General features: G+C 44.3%; 1 protein-coding gene across 2 annotated transcripts in view; it reads right to left on the bottom strand.

Moving 5' to 3' along the window:
- Window positions 1-17,387, bottom strand: part of SKIL (SKI like proto-oncogene) — a 38,131-nt gene extending 20,744 nt beyond the window's left edge. Inside the window, exons 1-2 of one of the 2 annotated variants that reach the window (XM_033211693.1) lie at window positions 16,951-17,387; window positions 13,291-15,016 (exon numbers count right to left, since the gene is read on the bottom strand). In XM_033211693.1, coding sequence (XP_033067584.1) covers window positions 13,291-14,388 — 1,098 coding nt within the window. In that variant the 5' untranslated portion in view covers window positions 14,389-15,016; window positions 16,951-17,387. The remainder of the gene's footprint in view (window positions 1-13,290; window positions 15,017-16,950) is intronic. The other variant, XM_033211692.1, reaches the window with a different exon arrangement.
- Between the last annotated feature and the right edge of the window lie 602 nt (window positions 17,388-17,989).

The raw sequence follows: 17,989 nt of genomic DNA, 5'->3' as shown, positions 1-17,989 counted from the left end.
CAAAAAATAATTTAGAGAGCTTGATTTAATTTACAAAAAACTTCTTGTTACTACTTTCTAAATACAAAAGCAATTCCAGCCACTCAGCATTATTCATGTACAAATATTCAAATTTGTACCCAAAAAAAAAATGCCTTAAAATTCCTAGGCTTTTTTTTTCCCCCTTGAGACAGGGTCTTGCTCTGAGGTACAGTGGTATAATTATAGCTCACTGCATCCTCCAACTCCTGCGCTCAAGGGATCCTCATGCCTCAGCCTCCCAGGTAGTTAGGACTACTGTCACGTGCCACCAAGCCTGGCTAATTTTTTTTACTTATTTTTGTAGAGACGGGGGTTGCAACATGTTGCCTAAGCTGGAACTTATTTTCAATAATAAATCTTGCTTTTAGGTGGCACTCTAATTTTTAATTACAGCATCAGATTAATATTTTGATCTTTAATTCAGTCCTAATGACAAACACTAATGAACTAAGAAATCAAGATAATGCCTCAAAACACTAGTGGGAATTCCAAAATTCCAACAAAAATCAGAATTAAGCCTTTTGAAAAATACATGGGCCAGAAGGCCCATATATTTTTGAGAGGCCGAGGCGAGAGGACCACCTGTGGTCAGGCGTTTGAGACCAGCCTGGCCAACATGGTGAAACCCCATCTCTACTAAAAATATAAAATTAGCCAGGCGTAAAGGCTGGGCGCGGTGGCGGCTCACGCCTGTAATCCCAGCACTTTGGGAGGCCGAGGCAGGCAGATCACGAGGTCCAGAGATCAAGACCATACTGGCTAACACGGCGAAACCCCGTCTCTAACTAAAAATACAAAAAAATTAGCCAGGCGTGGTGGTGGGCGCCTGTATTCCCAGCTGCTGGGGAGGCTGAGGCAGGACAATGGCGTGAACCCAGGAGGTGGAGCTTGCAGTGAGCCGAGATCACACCACTGCACTACAGCCTGGGCGACAGAGCAAGACTCTGTCTCAAAAAAAAAAAAAAGTAAATAAAATAAAATACAATAAAATAAGCCAGGCATGGTGGCGTATGCCTGTAATCCCAGATACTTAGGAGGCTGAGGCAGAAGAATCGCTTGAACCCAGGAGGTGGAGGATGTAGTGAGTCGAGATCACACCACTGCACTCCAGCCTGGGCAACACAGCAAGACTATCTAAAAAATAAAAATAAATACAAAAATAGCCAGGTGTGGTGATGCATGCCTGTAGTCCCAGCTACTGGGGGCGCTGCGATAAGAGAATGACTTGAACCCAGGAGGTGGAGGTTGTGGAGGTTGTCAAGGTTGCCATGAGCCAAGATAGCGCCACTGAACTCCCACCTGGGAGACAGAGTGAGACTGTCTCAAAAACAAAAAAAAAGTGAAAATTATTTCTAAAAACAGAATTATTAAAGTGCTATAAGTGATAAAGATTAATTTTTAAATTTGTGTTCATAAGACAGAAGCAGTAGTATAGATTGGTAAATTTAACAGTCTATCTCACTAATGGCATATTCACACAAGAAATAAAATATAATGCATATGAAATGCACATTACTTTGTCCTGACCCAAAATAAATCATTAGCAACCTTACTAAACACACGACTGGACACACAGGAAGTGAATATACCTCATCAGGGTTTTTTTTGCTGTGTACAATACTAAGACATTCAAGTGGTCAACAAATGATTTCAGAAGTATAAAGACACCCTACCAGATAGCTGCCAACAACTCTTACTGAAAGAAACAGAATCCCAGGCCGGGCGCAGTGGCTCAGGCCTGTAATCCCAGCACTTTGGGAGGCCGAGACGGGCGGATCACAAGGTCAGGAGATCGAGACCATCCTGGCTAACACAGTGAAACCCCGTCTCTACTAAAAAATACAAAAAAAAACTAGCCGGGTGAGGTGGCGGGCGCCTGTAGTCCCAGCTACTCTGGAGGCTGAGGTTGAGGCAGGAGAATGGCATAAACCAGGGAGGCGGAGCTTGCAGTGAGCTGAGATCCAGCCACTGCACTCCAGACTGGGCGACAGGGTGAGGCTCCGTCCCAAAAAAAAAAAAAAAAAAGAAACAGAATCCCTCAGGACAGTATCAGGTTTCCTTAATACTTCCATCGTGTTGTGAATGAGTGTTTCAACAACTGAAACAGAATAGTGTTACAAGGTAGCAAATAGCTACTTAGAGATTTTAAGGCTTAGTCTCAGGCCTCATTTCACTGTAACCAATAGAACTGATCAAATTAATGCAAAACTGGGACAGTATGATCTAAGCACCTGCACTAAACTGATCAAAAACAGATCGTCAGGAGTCACAGCAATGGCTGCTGTTTCCACAGGCTGAAAAATCATACCACGTACCTCACAAAGCCAATTTTAGGTTTGAGATACTTAAAAATGCTCACAGAAAATGCAAAGGCTCAAGTTCTTATAACACTTTTGCAATTATTATTTTAAGTCTATTATGGAAACAAAGCCATGCAAAGTTGGTAGTATAACATCCCCTTTACAACTTGAAGGAAGAGAAATACACTGATAAAAATCCTGTTAATCCCGTAACATTTTATACTGAAGGTCTATGATGCCCAATAATTTAATACGCCAACTACATGGAAATCTCAGTGTCATACACTATTTTTCCACTGAAATATTTGTTGTCAAACATTTTAATCTCTATAATTCTAAGGCTTTACTTTTCTATCTCATTTTAGCATATATGTTTAACAATTTACAGTCCTGGATTATTCTGGCCTTCAAATAATGTAAACTAGCAATATCAAAATGGAGACTGATTAATCTTACTATGTGCAACGTCCTCTATTTTCCATTTTATTCTACTTCAGGTTTTTATGTTTTTTAATGCTGGTGACCCACTAAATTGATTTCATGACCCTCCTGGCGGTTTTCAGTTGAGTTTCCCAGGAGAATTTAAAATGCCCCAAGGCATCCTTTGTATGTAATGAATTATCTTCTCTCCAGTACATTTAGAATGGTACCAGTACCATCATTGGGAGAAATGACAAAACCAGCACTCAATTCATTTTCTGTAGTGCTTATATCTCCCCTTATGGAACCCTGCTTGAGATGGCTACATGAATGACAAACTGCAGTTTGAAAAACACTGCTCTAAATGAACTGTCTTACAATTAGTACAAAAGTATTATTCCAGTAACCACTCCTTTTGTTTTTCTTTTTCTTTTTTTGAGATAAGAGTCTCACTCTGTTGCCCAGGCTGGAGTGCAGTGGCACGGTCTCTGCTCATTGCAATCTCCGACTCCTGGGTTCAAGCAATTATCCTGCCTCAGCCTCCCAAGTAGCTCTAATTACAAGTGTGTGCCACCATGCCCAGCTAATTTTTTTTTAAATTTTTAGTAGATATGGGGTTTCACTATGTTGGCCAGGCTGGTCTCGAACTCCTGACCTCAAATCATCTGTCTGCCTTGGCCTCCCAAAGCGCTGGGATTATAGGCATTAGCCACAGCACCAGGCCTACCACTCGTTTATTAATACTTATGCACTCTAGAGATGCTTTCGCACAGTTACAATTACATATGCAAGTGAATAAATTCCAGCGGCAGTTATCACATGGTACAATTATGAGGAAATTGTGTTTTCTTCTTTGTACTATTTTAGTATTTACTACAATGGGCCTATACTGCTTTCATAACCACACAAAAAAATTAACATAGAATATAAAAAGCATAAAAGTCTTAAATCATCTGTATTAAGGGGTTTTTTTGGTTTTTGTTTTTTTTTTTTTTTTTAGAAAAAACAGAGTCTTGCTCTGTTGCCCAAGCTTGGAGTGCAGTGGTGCCATCACAGCTCACTGCAGTCTCAACCTCCCCAACTCAAGCGATACTCCTGTCTCAGCCCCACAAGTAGTTGGGACTACAGGCATGCCCCACCAAGTCCAGCTAATTGTTTTTATCTTCTGTAGAGATAGGGTCAAACTATGTTACCCAAAATTTTAGTAAGTTTTGTAAGCTTTTTAATTCCTTGTTCCCATAAAAAAATGCAAAATACGTACTTTTAATGTCATTTGAAATGTCAAAATAAATTCAGTATCACAAATAAAAACAAAATGCTGCTTTGTTTTAAAACTAAACCGGTTTCCCTCTTCGAGAATCACTGGTAACTTTATAGGGCCACTTAGACTTCACTGTTATCCAAACCTTTATTAGGCATCCACCACATTCTAGATTCGAAGACTACAAGGTGAACTCCTGCCCTGGGGGGGCCTCTACCTAGTCTTTACATTATATAGTTCTGTGATCCACTCTTAAGTCTAGAAGTCATGAAATCAAAAGGACTCGAACTAATTTTATATCTTTCCTATTCATTCCTCTTTCTGCCTCATATAATGAGTTAGTGATTGAAGCAAATCACATCTTAAAACAAGATGCACTGTTTATATATTCTTTTGCTTTCTAGAGTCTAATAACATCCTTATTTTATGTAATATGAACCCCAGTAGAATAAGATTCTATATGTGAACAAAATACAGATTCAAGCTATTACCAAAGCTATTCTCAAACAAGTTCTACCCCTTTACTAGGAACAGAGTTCTGGCTCCACAATCACTTACCACTCCCAGAATTCTAAAGGGATTAAAATTAGCCCAATTCGCCAGGTGCAGTGGCTCATGCCTGTAATCCCAGCACTTTGGGAGGCCGAGACAGGCAGATCACCTGAGATAAGGAGTTCGAGAGCAGCCTGACCAACATGGTGCCACACGTCTCCACAAAAAATATAAAAATTAGCCAGCCATGGTGGCACATGCCTGTAATTCCAGCTACTGGGGAGGCTGAGGCATGAGAATTGCTTGAACCCAGGAGGCGGAGGTTGCAGTAAGCCAAGATTGCGCCATTGCATTCCAGCCTGAGCTACAAGAGCAAAACTCCGTATCAAAAAAAAAATTAGCCCAATTCTTGATTACTTCTTTGGTTTCCCAGTGGCATAAATGATAACATATGCACAACTATGAGAAAACTACTGGCTGACTGTGATGATCCAGGCCTACTGTGAAAACACGGTGATCTCTTTTTTGTTTTTCTTCTTTAAAGTTTCTAAGTTTTTTCCCATTTCTCAAACAAAAAGGATAAATTTCTAACTTTTAAAAATCATATGCTAACAATTATATTTTTTAATAATAAAAACAAATATAGACTCCATTTCCTAAACCACAGGGGGCACTATTTGCAAAGCCACTCTAGAGATTTCAAAAAAAAAAAAAAGTCAGGGATAGGGAGGGTCCATATATCCTGTTATTAACAGAATGAGCTCCAAAAACTTGATTACTCTGAAGTTATTATAAAAGTCATTTTATAAAAGCCGAGAAAGGCACTAAACAAACCCTTATCCTATCTAAGCAGGTCTGTGTTGGTCTCCATCATTCAAAACCCCAATATGGTATCAACCGAATAATTGCAATGGGCACTATCTCCAATCAATGTGCCTTTTTGGGTCACAAATCTAAAACAATGAAATAATTCAGAAAATGCTTCAATTATTTAAAAAAACTGTTTCACACTTTCTTCTTGCACACTTCATTTTAGTAAGCTAACAAATATCCAACTAGTATAATTACGGTGTACAAAAAAACTATAAATGAGATACATTTGAACCCAATACTCAGTTATCTTATTTGTCTCAGAAACATAATTCTAGATAAGAAAATGTTTGAGCAAAGGAGGACTTCTCAAATACATAATATTTCAATAGCAGTTTGAAATACCACCCTACATTTCTGCAATAAAGGCTCTTAACTTCCAAAATGCTCATTCTCCTGTTTGATGAGTTATAGTAACAGTTTATGTGCAAATTGTATCGGTTTAAAGGTTAAGCCAACTTTAAAAGAAAATCCAAATATTCTAAAATATAGTTTAGTGTTTGTTATTTTTCAAAAATCTAGTCAGTTAAAAAAAGAAAAATTTAATTGAGTGCCTTTGACATGCCAGGCTTTGAATTCAGTTCCAAAAAAAATAGAAAAAATACTCTCTAAACTAGTGGGAACAGTTACTAATTTTAGAAAGTTAGACAAAAGTATTCATACTGGTCCCTCATATGAGCACAAATACTTCATTTGACTCTCACCTTATCCGCACTTGATCAAAAATTTTGCTAATCGCAAAATGTAATCTATATCACTGGGGTAGCAAATCACTATCAAATCCACCACAATGATTACTGGATCATATTCTGTCCCAACCCAACTCTTTATAGTTGTCCATTCTACTGTTCCTTATCTCATTTAGGTGTATACTGACAAATACACTGCATAACACAAGTATAATTAAAAGCTTGCAAAAGGGGAAAAATATTTTGTACTATTATTACTCCAATGATCTCTACAGAAACAGAGAAGCGAAACGAAAATGCAAAATTAACCTCTGAAATGGCTAATATGCTTTCAGGGAAAAAAAAATTTTAAGTTGCTATCTTCAGGTCATCTATTTGTATCATAGGTAATCTATAGAATTCTTTCCCCCACAAGTATATTAAAAACTAAAATATTTTACTTACCTAAGAGTAGTCCAGTCTAAATGTTAAACGTTTAAATTTTAGCTGCGCACGGTGGCTCACACCTGTAATCCCAGCACTTCGGGAGGCTGAGGCAGGTGGACTGCCTGAGATCAGGAGTTTGAGACCAGCCTGGCCAACATAGCGAAATCCCCATCTCTACTAAAAATACAAAAAATTAGGTGTGCATGGTGGCAGGCGCCTGTAATCCCAGCTACTAGGGAGACTGTGTGTGTGTGTGTGTGTGTGAATATATATATACACATTTTTTTTTTTTGAGACAGAGTTTCACTCAGTCACTCAGGCTGAAGGGCAGTGGTGTGAACTCAACTCACTGCAACCTCCACCTCCTGGGTTCAAGCGATTCTCCTGCCTCAGCCTCCCAAGTAGCTGACAGGCGTGTGCCACCATGCCCTGCTAATTTTTATATTTTCAGTAGAGACAGGGTTTCGCCACGTTGGCCAGGCTGGTCTTGAACTCCTGACCTCAGGTGATCCGCCCACCTCAGCCTCCAAAGTGCTGGGATTACAGGCGTGAGCCACCATGCCTGGCCTAAAATCAAGTATATTTCTTATGGTGACTTGAGTAAGAAAGAGTTATTAGTTATATTTAAGTTGTCTCATTTCACATTATTTATAATTTAAAGATATTATAATTTATTAATATATATAAAATGTATTAATATATTACATATAATTGTGAAATAATTAAGTTGTTTCATTTCAAACAACTGCCTATTGAGTTTCAGGACTTTTTTTAATCCAAAAGCAATACTTTGATTACATAAACTATACAAGCATGTCAAATCATGTTAGTATTCACACTAAACATCAGGTCCTTTACATAACACGTTAATATATTTAGCACAGTCTTTAAAAAAAAAAAAAAAAAGGCCAGGCACAATGGCTCATGCCTGTAATCCCAGCACTTTGGAAGGCCGAGGCAGGTGGATCATCTGAGGTCAGGAGTTCAAGATCTGAAACCCCGTCTTGACTAAAAATAAAAAAATTAGCTGGGCATGGTGGCAGGTGCCTGTAAACGCAGCTACTTGGGAGGCTGAGGCAGGAGAATCACTTGAATCCAGGAGGCGGAGGTTGCAGTCAGCCGAGATCGTGCCATTGCACTCCAGCCTGGGCGACAAGAGCGAAACTCCATCTCAAAAAAAAAAAAAAAAAAAAAGCCTAATTTGACTTTTTATTTTTATTTATTTTTTTTTTTTTGAGACGGAGTCTCGCTCTGTTGCCCAGGCTGGAGTGCAGGGGCCGGATCTCAGCTCACTGCAAGCTCCGCCTCCCGGGTTTACGCCATTCTCCTGCCTCAGCCTCCGGAGTAGCTGGGACTACAGGCGCCCGCCACCTCGCCCGGCTAGTTTTTTGTATTTTTTTAGTAGAGACGGGGTTTCACCGTGTTAGCCAGGATGGTCTCGATCTCCTGACCTCGTGATCCGCCCGTCTCGGCCTCCCAAAGTGCTAGGATTACCGGCTTGAGCCACCGGGCCCGGCCTGGCTTTTTAAAATGAGCTCCCCCTGGGTCAGTTTGGCTTGTTTGGCAACCAACTCAATGACTCACAGAAGAAAATAAAAACTGTTTCTCAGTCAAGGACTACCTCATTCTCAGTTAAATACCTTAGTATTTAAATTTATATGCAGGTTAAAACAGAGTTTGAGAATTATCATACAGATTGAATATCCCTTATCAAAAATGCTTGGGACCAAAAGTATTTTGAATTTCTGATTTTTTCAGATTCTGGAATATCTGCACAATATGGCAGTTGAGCATCCCAAATCCAAAAATCAAAATCTGAAATACTCCAATGAGCATTTCCTGTGAGTGCTATGTCAGCATTCAAAAAGTCTTGGCCTTGGCCGGGCGCGGTGGCTCAAGCCTGTAGTCCCAGCACTTTGGGAGGCCGAGACGGGCAGATCACGAGGTCAGGAGATCGAGACCATCCTGGCTAACACGGTGAAACCCCGTCGCTACTAAAAAATACAAAAAACTGGCCGGGCGTGGTGGCGGGCACCTGTAGTCCCAGCTACTCGGGAGGCTGAGGCAGGAGAATGGCGTAAACCCGGGAGGCGGAGTTTGCAGTGAGCTGAGATCCGGCCACTGCACTCCAGCCTGGGCCACAGAGCGAGACTCCGTCTCAAAAAAAAAAAAAAAAAGTTTTGGTCTTTAGAGCATTTCAGATTTTGTTTTTTTTGTTGTTGTTTTTTTTGTTTGTTTTTGAGACGGAGTCTTGCTCCGTCGCCCAGGCTGGAGTGCAGTGGCGCAATCTCGGCTCACTGCAAGCTCAGCCTCCCGGGTTTAGGCCATTCTCCTGCCTCAGCCTCCCGAGTAGCTGGGGCTACAGGCACCCGCCACCACGCCCGGCTAATTTTTTTGTATTTTTAGTAGAGACGGGGTTTCACCATGTTCACCAGGATGGTCTGGATCTCCTGACCTCATGATCCGCCCGCCTAGGCCTCCCAAAGTGCTGGGATTACAGGCGTGAGCCACGGCGCCCGGCGCATTTCAGATTTTAGATTTGGGATGCTCAACCTGTACTAAGGTAAACTGATAAGAAAAGTTAATGTTTCTCAAAATTCACTTTCTGCTACTAACATGTGCTTCAGGGCAAATAGTGAAAACTTACTAAACTTCAAGTTAGAAGATGTGTATTCAACTCCTGATTCTGTTTATATAACCAGGAGCATGTGACCCATCTAAGAGGGGGAAATACTGTCATTCATCTTCCTCACAGACCCTAAAAAATAACTGTACTTCACAATGTTCTGAGTACGTTTTTAAAACGTGAAGTGGTAAGCAGAATAAAACAACCACTCAAGTACATATTAAATATGAACCAAAAAAAACAATCTTTCTTAAAGTACTGGGTGTTTGAAATTTTCTTAAATTCCTTTAAATTTCTCAAATTCACATGAAATTACAGGCAATATCAAAATACACCACAGCCGGGCGCAGTGGCTCATGCCTGTAATCCCAGCACTTTTGGAGGCCGAGGTGGGCAGATCACGAGGTCAGGAGATCCAGACCACCCTGGATAACACAGTGAAACCCCGTCTCTACTAAAAGTACAAAAATTAGCTGGGCATGGTGGCGGGCGCCTGTAGTCTCAGGTACGCGGGAGGCTGAGGCAGGAGAATGGCGGGAACCCGGGAGGCGGAGCTTACAGTGAGTGAGTTCATGCCACTGCACTCCAGCCTGGGCAACAGAGCCAGACTCTGTCTCAAAAAAAAAAAAAGAAAAAACCACAAACACTAATTCAAAAACTGCAAAGTATAACACAGCAAAAAGATCAGAAAAAAAATCTCACACCTTCCTAAAATCAAAAATGTATTCAAATTAGTGAATTCTGGAACAAAAAGGGATTACATCCCAGAAGAAAGATGGTTTCAGTGTTGACTAAACCTTAGCACATTGTTTCAGTTAAGTAAATTCATCCATCATCTTTTTTTTTTTTAACCTTTAAAATGGTTCTCAGATGTTTTTCACATAAACACAGAACAAGAATATTAGGAAAAGTAGTTTATCCAAAATACACTTAGGTCAGAGTAATAAAGACCGGAACGGGTCGGATGCCATGGCTCATGCCTGTAATCCCAGCAACTGGGAGGCCGAGGCAGGCGGATCACCTCAGGTTAGGAACTCAAGACCAGCCTAGCCACCATGGTAAAATCCCATCTCTACTAAAAATTCAAAAACTTAGCTAGGCACGGTGGCGGGCACCTGTAATCCTGACTACTCAGGAGGCTGCAGCAGGAGAATCACTTTAATTTGGGAGGTGGAGGTCACAGTGAACCGATATCGCGACATTGTACTCCAGCCCGGGAAATAAGAGCAAAACTCCATCTCAAAAAAAAAAAAAAAAAGACTGGAGCAACAATATCTGGCAAATAATGTGGCCTTCAATAGACGTGTAAGAGTACAGCACCGTCGGGCATGGTGGCTCATGCCTGTAATCCTAGCATTTTGGGAGGCAGAGGCAGGCGCATTGCCTGAGTTCAGGAGTTTGAGGCCATCCTGGGCAACACGGTGAAACCCCGTCTCTACTAAAATACAAAAGAAATTAGCTGGGTGTGGTGGTGTGCGCCTGTATTCCTGCTACTCGGGAGACTGAGGCAGGAGAACTGCTTGAACCCAGGAGGCAGAGGTTGCAGTGAGCTGAGATCACGCCACTGCACTCCAGCCTAGGCGACAGAGCAAGACTTGTCTCTACAAAAAAAAAAAAAAAAAAGAGTACAGCACCTAATTAGCTTGGGGGCAAGATATCACAAATATCAAAAGGGGCATGTCACATTTTGAAATATAACCTCTGAGCACAAACTTCAGCACAGGACAAGTCCAGCTGTAAGCAAGTTCTACACTGAGCACTGGCTTGAAGTCAATCCTGATTTAAAATTAGTTAATAGACTGGGCGTGGTGGCTCACACGTGCAATCCTAGCACTTTGGGAGGCTGAGGTGGGTGGATCACCTGAGGTCAGGAGTTTGAGACCAGCCAGGCTAACATGGCGAAACCAGTCTCTGCTACAAATAACAAAAATTAAAGGGCGTGGTGGCGGGTGCCTGTAATCCCAGCAACTCAGGAGGCTGAGGCAGGAGAATCCCTTGAACCCAGGAAGCGGAGGTTGCGGTGAGCTGAGATCGCGCCACTGCACTCCAGCCTGGGCAACAAGAGTGAAACTCGGTCTCAAAAAAAAAAAAAAAAAATCAGTTAATAACTGCACTTGAAGAATATAAACTTATCTAGCAGACACTGGCAAGCAACTTCAAAGTGCTGGTCTTCTGGAAGCAGCAAGCAGCAAACTACCATAAATGAGTCTAAAATTATTATCTTCATTAGGCTAAACCAATGTCTTAAACTACACTGTGAACTAAATTTCCCTCAAAATCTTAAAGGCACCAGAATAAAGCACAGGATCCCAAGTCTTAAGGACTAAGTCCAAGTTCTAACTTTGCTGTGAATAAACCTTCAGTCAGTCATTTAATATGCTTTATTCATTTCTTCTGTAAAATAGAAAAGGGCAAAGATATTTCAAGGAATCAAAACTAATAGTGGAAAAATTCAAAGTTCCTAAATGAAACATAGCCAGCCTCTTGTTAAGAATTAAATAAAATTATATATGTAAAACTGCTCAAGAACAACGCTTGCCACATTTTAAACACTTAGTGTTAGGAATTGTTATTATACATCAATTTTAGTCAAATAGAAAAAATATAAAACAACCCAATCAACAAAGTGAATATTTAATAATCCAAATCTTGTCCATTACCTAGGACCTAGGCATTCAAAACCTCAGAATGAAGATAACAGCAGCAGGAAAAATAAAATTATGATACCTTGGCTGATAGGTGGTTGTTTGTGTTTTTCTTCTTTTTTTTCTGAAACAGAGTTTACTCTGATGCCCAGGCTGGAGTGTGGTGGCGTGATCTCAGCTCACTGCAACCTTCGCTTCCCAGGTTCAAGATTCTCCTGGCTCAGCCTCCCAAGTAGCTAGGACTACAGGCACACACCAACACGCCTGCTAATTTTTGTATTTGTAGTAGAGATGGGGTTTTACCATGTTGTCCAGGCTGGTCTCAAACTCCTGACCTGAGTGACCTGCCCGCCTCGGCCTCCCAAAGTGCTGGGATTGTGAGTCACTGCTCCCACCTGCTGATAGGTTGTTTTTTTTGTTCGTTTGTTTTGTTTTGTTTTTTGATGGAGTTTCCCTCTTGTCGCCTATGCTGGAGCGCAATGGGGCAATCTCAGCTCACTACCACCTCCGCCTCCGGGGTTCAAGCGATTCTCCTGCCTCAGCCTCCTGAGTAGCTGAGATTATAAGTGTGTGACACCATACCCGCCTAATTTTTGTATTTTTAATAGAGACGGGGTTTCACCACGTTGGCCAGGCTGGTCTCAAACTCCTGACGTCAGGTGCTCCACCTACCTCAGCCTCCCAAAGTGTTGGGATTACAGGTGTGAGCCACTGAGCCTGGCAGGTTTTTATATGAATACTTTATTAGTTTAAAATAAACTTTTCCTTATTCTGTCTTTTTTTTTTAGTTACCCTTTTCTTAAAAAAAACTTGCTTACTCAAATCACAAATTCTTCAGATACATGTCTTTTCCGTTTCAAATATTGAGCAAGCCTAAATATCTAAGCATAGAAACATCAGAAATCATAGGTGCATCTCTGAAAAATGCTGTTTCAAGCCCACAGGAATTGTTTTGACTAGTCATTGTACCGTTTGCAAATGGAGATAACACCAAAGTGCAAATTATCTTGAGTCCTAGGAAAACAGATGTAGTGGTCAAGAGGCAGGATGTGTGCAAAAGAGGATAAGAAAAAGAAGCCCTGGCGGGACATGGTGGCTCAAGGCTGTAATCCCAGCCCTTTGGGAGGCCAAGGTGGGTGGATCACGAGGTCAGGAGTTCAAGACCAGCCTGGCTAAAATGTTGAAACCTGGTCTCTACTAAAAGTACAAAAAAATAAAATAATAAGCCCTAACTCCTCCACTCCCTAGCTACATAATTTTGGGAAAGTCATTTCATCTCTCTGAGCTTCATTTGCTTTATCTATAAAATGGAATAATAGTCTCACTTCTCTCACAAGTCTTACTTTTCCACTGTTTGGAAATGAGAAAACATACTGGAAAGCACTTTATGGCCTAAAAATTGCAATACAAAAATATCAATCGGCATTTTGTTGTTGCATGAGCAATGTTCAACATACAGGTTAAGTTTACACACTAAACATTTAATTTTCATTTCAAAGTAAACCATTACCATTATTAAAAATTGATATAAAAAACTTGCCTTGGATTGATTTCTCTTTCCACTTCTCATGCTAAACTTCTCCTTCATTTCTTCTAAAATTATCTTCACTTTCTTTTCTTCAGGTGTTCCTAAGTATTTTTGGTTCACATGAAGATAGCAATGCCATTTAGCTGATTCAAAGCCCCAGTGGCAAGTTCTTTTGTCAGGTGATCTGTGAGAATGCATCACAAACGTCTGGGGTGCAAACATTCCACAACACTCCAGACATTGAATACATGGAGCATCAGGCTGAACATAAAACTGGGGTGCAAACAGACCCTGACATTTGCCCAGGCATTCATGTTCCACTTCAAAGGCACTGCCAGTTTCCTTTAACTGGGCCAATGAGTTTTTAGCAGGAAGTACACTACCATTTTGAGGAAAAGTTCGTGGCCGCAATAAAGCATTACATAATCTTTGTGCATCAGTTAATGTAATCAGCCCACAGGATGGGGCATTGAATGGAAGTATGCCCAGTACCTTTAAGATATGAAGCTGGTCTGAAGTACACCTTGAACAATATATGTACAATTCATCACACACTGTATTTATTTGCTGGAGTGTAAATTCTCGGAGAACAGAATTTAAGACTTGGGGCAAACAGAGTCTCTTTTCTCCTCCAACTTGAAAACAAGAAATAGATTCCCCTTCCAATACAGTCTGAGTGAGTTCTGTGGAGCTATCGGAAGGGATGAGCAATGGGCCAGGAAGAACCTGAGGTGATGGAAGAGGCAGAAATACAGTAGGCGACATGCTTTCTTGGGAATGCCGAGCAGAAAATGCTGCTGGTCCACCCAGCGAGCTCTGACTACTTAAATGGAATTGTGCCAGGGTGTGTTTCAAACTGGGATTTAAATGTAAAGTTTCAGGAACAGAAGCACAGGTTCGCTTGACATGCTCTCCATCAGTTTCCACTGGCGCTTCTCCATAGTCATCCAAGTGTTCCTTCTTAACTGTTGGCACCTTGTTTATCGTTTTTCCATTTGCATGAATGTCTGTTACCATTTTTTTCGCTGGGGGGCTGCCATCATCTCCCATCCCATTCAGTTTTTTATTTGAGCCCTGAACCAAGGAGAAATTTGTCTGGAGGTTTTCCATCCTACACTCTTCTGTTAAATAATTAAATCTGAGATTAGCATTTCTATTTAGTTGCTTATTTGAAAAAGAGGAAATGAATGTATACAAATGCTTATGGTAACTTACTCTCAAACTTTTCAAAGAGAGATTCCCTTAAATTAATAAATTTTGCGACTTAGTTTTGGTTCTCCTTATATAATCTGGTATAATTTCACTGCAAGTCCTATATAATTGTTTGTTTTGCCTCTAACAATAAAGAGGCACACCTCTGAGAATGCCTTTGTTTTCTTGAATTCTTCAGAGATACATATTAAAATAAAGTTACCAATTTCTCAATTAAAGATGTCCAGGATCAATGCAATGGTTTGGTCTGTTTTAAGCAAAACACATGAAAAGTTTATGCCATTCCTTGGGCCATAAAATCTAGACTCAAACACAACTCAAAATCATGCAACCAAATTTAATCTTTACCACCAAGGAAACCAAAAAGGAGGGCAGAGGGAGTATTTCCTCTAAAAATGATGGTCTGCTGGTCTGTGCTGGAAAACCGAAGACGTGTGTAAATCCTCAAACCAGTAAGAACAGCCTCCGACTTAAAAAACTGCCCAGTTATCTTCAAGGATTATAGTTCATTCTTCTTTTAATTAATCTGGAAGAAGAGAACGGGGGTGGGGGAAGAGTTACATTTGAATTTGCTTCAGAGGCCAAACGGGGCCAGTTTAAAACCAGTTTGTTTTCTTTTTTCTTTTTTTAACGGAGTCCCGCTCTGTCACCCAGGCTGGAGTGCAGTGATCTCAGCTTACTGCAACCTCCGCCTCCTGGGTTCAAGCAATTTTCCTGTCTCAGCCTCCCGAGTAGCTGGGACTACAGGCGCAAGCCACGACACCCACCTAATTTTTTAGTATTTTTAGTTGAGACGGGGTTTCACCATATTGGTCAGGCTGGTCTCGAACTCCTGACCACAGGTGATCCTCCCACCTGGGTCTCCCAAAGTGCGGGAATTACAGGTGTGAGACACCGCACCCGGCCGAAACCAGTTTCTTAATCTTAAACTGAGTTCACTTTACCAAAGGTGAAGCTTGAGTGATTTCTTTAAATCTAACACCAGTTTACTAGAAGAACATTCATTTAAATAGGAAAGCAATTGGGAGCTGGGGAAAGCGAGCAATAATACAACACAAAAGGCCATTCGAGTTCAGAATATGAAGACTCTTGAACAGATCATCTCAAGCAGTACCAGAGGCTTTCTCAGTTATGCCATTTTAAGGGAGGAAAAAAATCCATTACTTCATCTCCTATTTAAAAAAAAAAAAAAAAACAGTTTCATCCAAAAAAATCAGATAGGAGTTAACATATCTACCATATGTAACTAAGTTACAATTTTAAGTGAATTAATTCAGCTAGTTCGTGTACACTATTTTTCTGGTATGACTGTAGACAAAAATTAACTCTCTCTTTAAAAGGTTAGCGATTTTACTTAATGGAAGCCAAAAGCTATAGACTCCACGCCTGGGAATCTCCATCCTTGAACAAGACTAATCCGGGACAAAAAACACAAGGCAGACAAACCTCACAAAGAATGCAAATGGAGGAAGAGGGGAAAAGAAAAGACTACTCTTCTACTCCCTTCTTGAGAGAAAACCCAAAAGAAATCCAATAAATAGAAATTTTTACTTCCCAAACTCTCAGCAATTTACCTTAAAACAGACCCAAAGGATTAAGGACCAATGCCACCAACCATCGTACAGACTTTTGTCCACCACGAGAACACACCTCAGTCAACACAGGCCAAGGAAGAGGGCAAGAGGCATGCCCTAGAATGCGGGAGCCCCTAAAACCCTGAAGTCCTCCGCCCACTCAAAGCCACCCACCTATCTCTAACCCGAAGAGGGGAAGAACAAGGGACACGGGAAACCTGGGGGTGGGTGTGCAAGGGGGCGGAGGGAAGTAAAGGGAGGAGTCCCCCCACCCCCACCCGCGAGCCTGGGATAACCCCAAGTGCCCTCCCAACACCGCCCCCCCGCGGGGGCCGCGGGAAGGACTGTGGAAATCCCCCCCCCGCGCACCCTCTCCCTGGGAAGTTCTCGGGTGTCACCTCAGCGCCCCTAATGCTGCACCTCCCCCCGCCAGCCCCGGGCCAGAACGAAGAGGGCACTGGGGCAGTTCGGGCGCCGAAAGCAGATCCCCGCGCAGCCGGGGGCTGACGGACCAGATCGAGACCACGGCATCCCCGCGGAGCACTGCTGGAGTGGGGGAGGGGGGCGGTGACGGGCGTCCGGGTCTCCGGGGTCCCCGCGGCTCCCGTCAAGTGCAGTGCCCTGCCCTGCCCTGCCCGCCCCCACCGCCTGGGGCCAACGAAGCGTGATCAGCTGTGGGACACGCGCCCAGAGACCCCCTCTGGCCCCGACCCCACCCGGGACCCGCGCATCCAAACCCCCTACTCGGGCCTCGGTGCCCGGGGAAGCTCCACGAGCTTTGCGAACTCCCCACCGCCCCTGTCGCCACCGTCGGGCTCCCAGGAGGGTGAGCGCCTCTGGCCTCCCACCGCCTCCGCCACGTCCCCGCCGTGAGCCGGAGCCGCACCTGTGCCCGCCGCCGCCGCCGTCGCCGCTCGCCCGCTCCCTTCGGCTGTGCCGGCGCCGCTCCGAACCCCACACACATCGCTACACACAGCCCTCTGACGTCACCGAGTCCTCGGCCCGCCCACGTCACTGCGGAGACACACAGCTTCCCGCAGACGCCGCCGCCGTCTCCGGCCGCCCGGGGGAGAGCGAGGGCGGCGGGGAGGGGGAGGGGAAGGGAACGAAGCCAGCGGCGGCGCCGCGCGCGCGGGACCGCCGGCGTCGCCGCCGCCGCCACTTCGCGGCTGCCGACCCCCTCAGGGACGCGCCCGCCGTCTGGCCTATTGTGGCTCCTCAGAGCACCCCCCTGGCCCAACAGTCTCGCGCGCGTGCCCCTCCCCCCAGGCGCGCGCCCGGCGCTTCTGGCCCAGCGCGCCGTCTGGGCGGCTGGCGCGCGGCGCTGTCTGCGGTGCACCCGGCGCAGACAGGATGTTCCCTCCCCACCCCACCCTCACCGCCGCCCTCCCTCCTTCCTTCCTCTAGTCGCCCAGCCGGCTGTCTGGGGCCACCGCCCCGCCCCCCGCCACCCGCCGCTCTGTGGTGATGGGCCAGACCCGGGGGCGCCCTGGCCGCTCGGACGCCGCGCAGCGGGGAAGAGGGGGCAGGGCAGCCGCGCCGTGCACTGTGCGCGACCCCAGCAGCCGGCAGGGCGGAGGCAGTGCTCGCCCGGCAGAGCGCCGCCGCCCGAGGTCAGGCACGGGCGACCCTCCCCCTGCGGGGCCGCAGCTGGGCCGCCCCGCCCCGGAGGCAGCCGGGCGGCGGCCGCCCTGCAGGGCCCCCGGGGCCGGCTCTGCTCCCCGCCCCCGCGGGACCTCCCTTCTGGGCTGCCCCTCGCCCCCTTGGGGCCTCCTGCCCGAGGGCCGCCCAGCCAGCTGCCGGCGCTCCGCCCCGCCCCGGCGGCCCCGGCCTCGCCCGAGCGGCCTCCACCCAGACGCCTTCCCCTGGCTGACCTCCATCCGCCATCGGGTCGGGCGGGAGGAGTGGCCAAAGTTCTGGCAAAA

Source organism: Trachypithecus francoisi, unplaced genomic scaffold, assembly GCF_009764315.1.
Source record: "Trachypithecus francoisi isolate TF-2019V2 unplaced genomic scaffold, Tfra_2.0 Lachesis_group0, whole genome shotgun sequence".
Classification (NCBI taxonomy): Eukaryota; Metazoa; Chordata; class Mammalia; order Primates; family Cercopithecidae; genus Trachypithecus; species Trachypithecus francoisi.
Note: the sequence above shows the minus strand (reverse complement) of the source record. Positions and strands in the feature narration are given on the sequence as shown.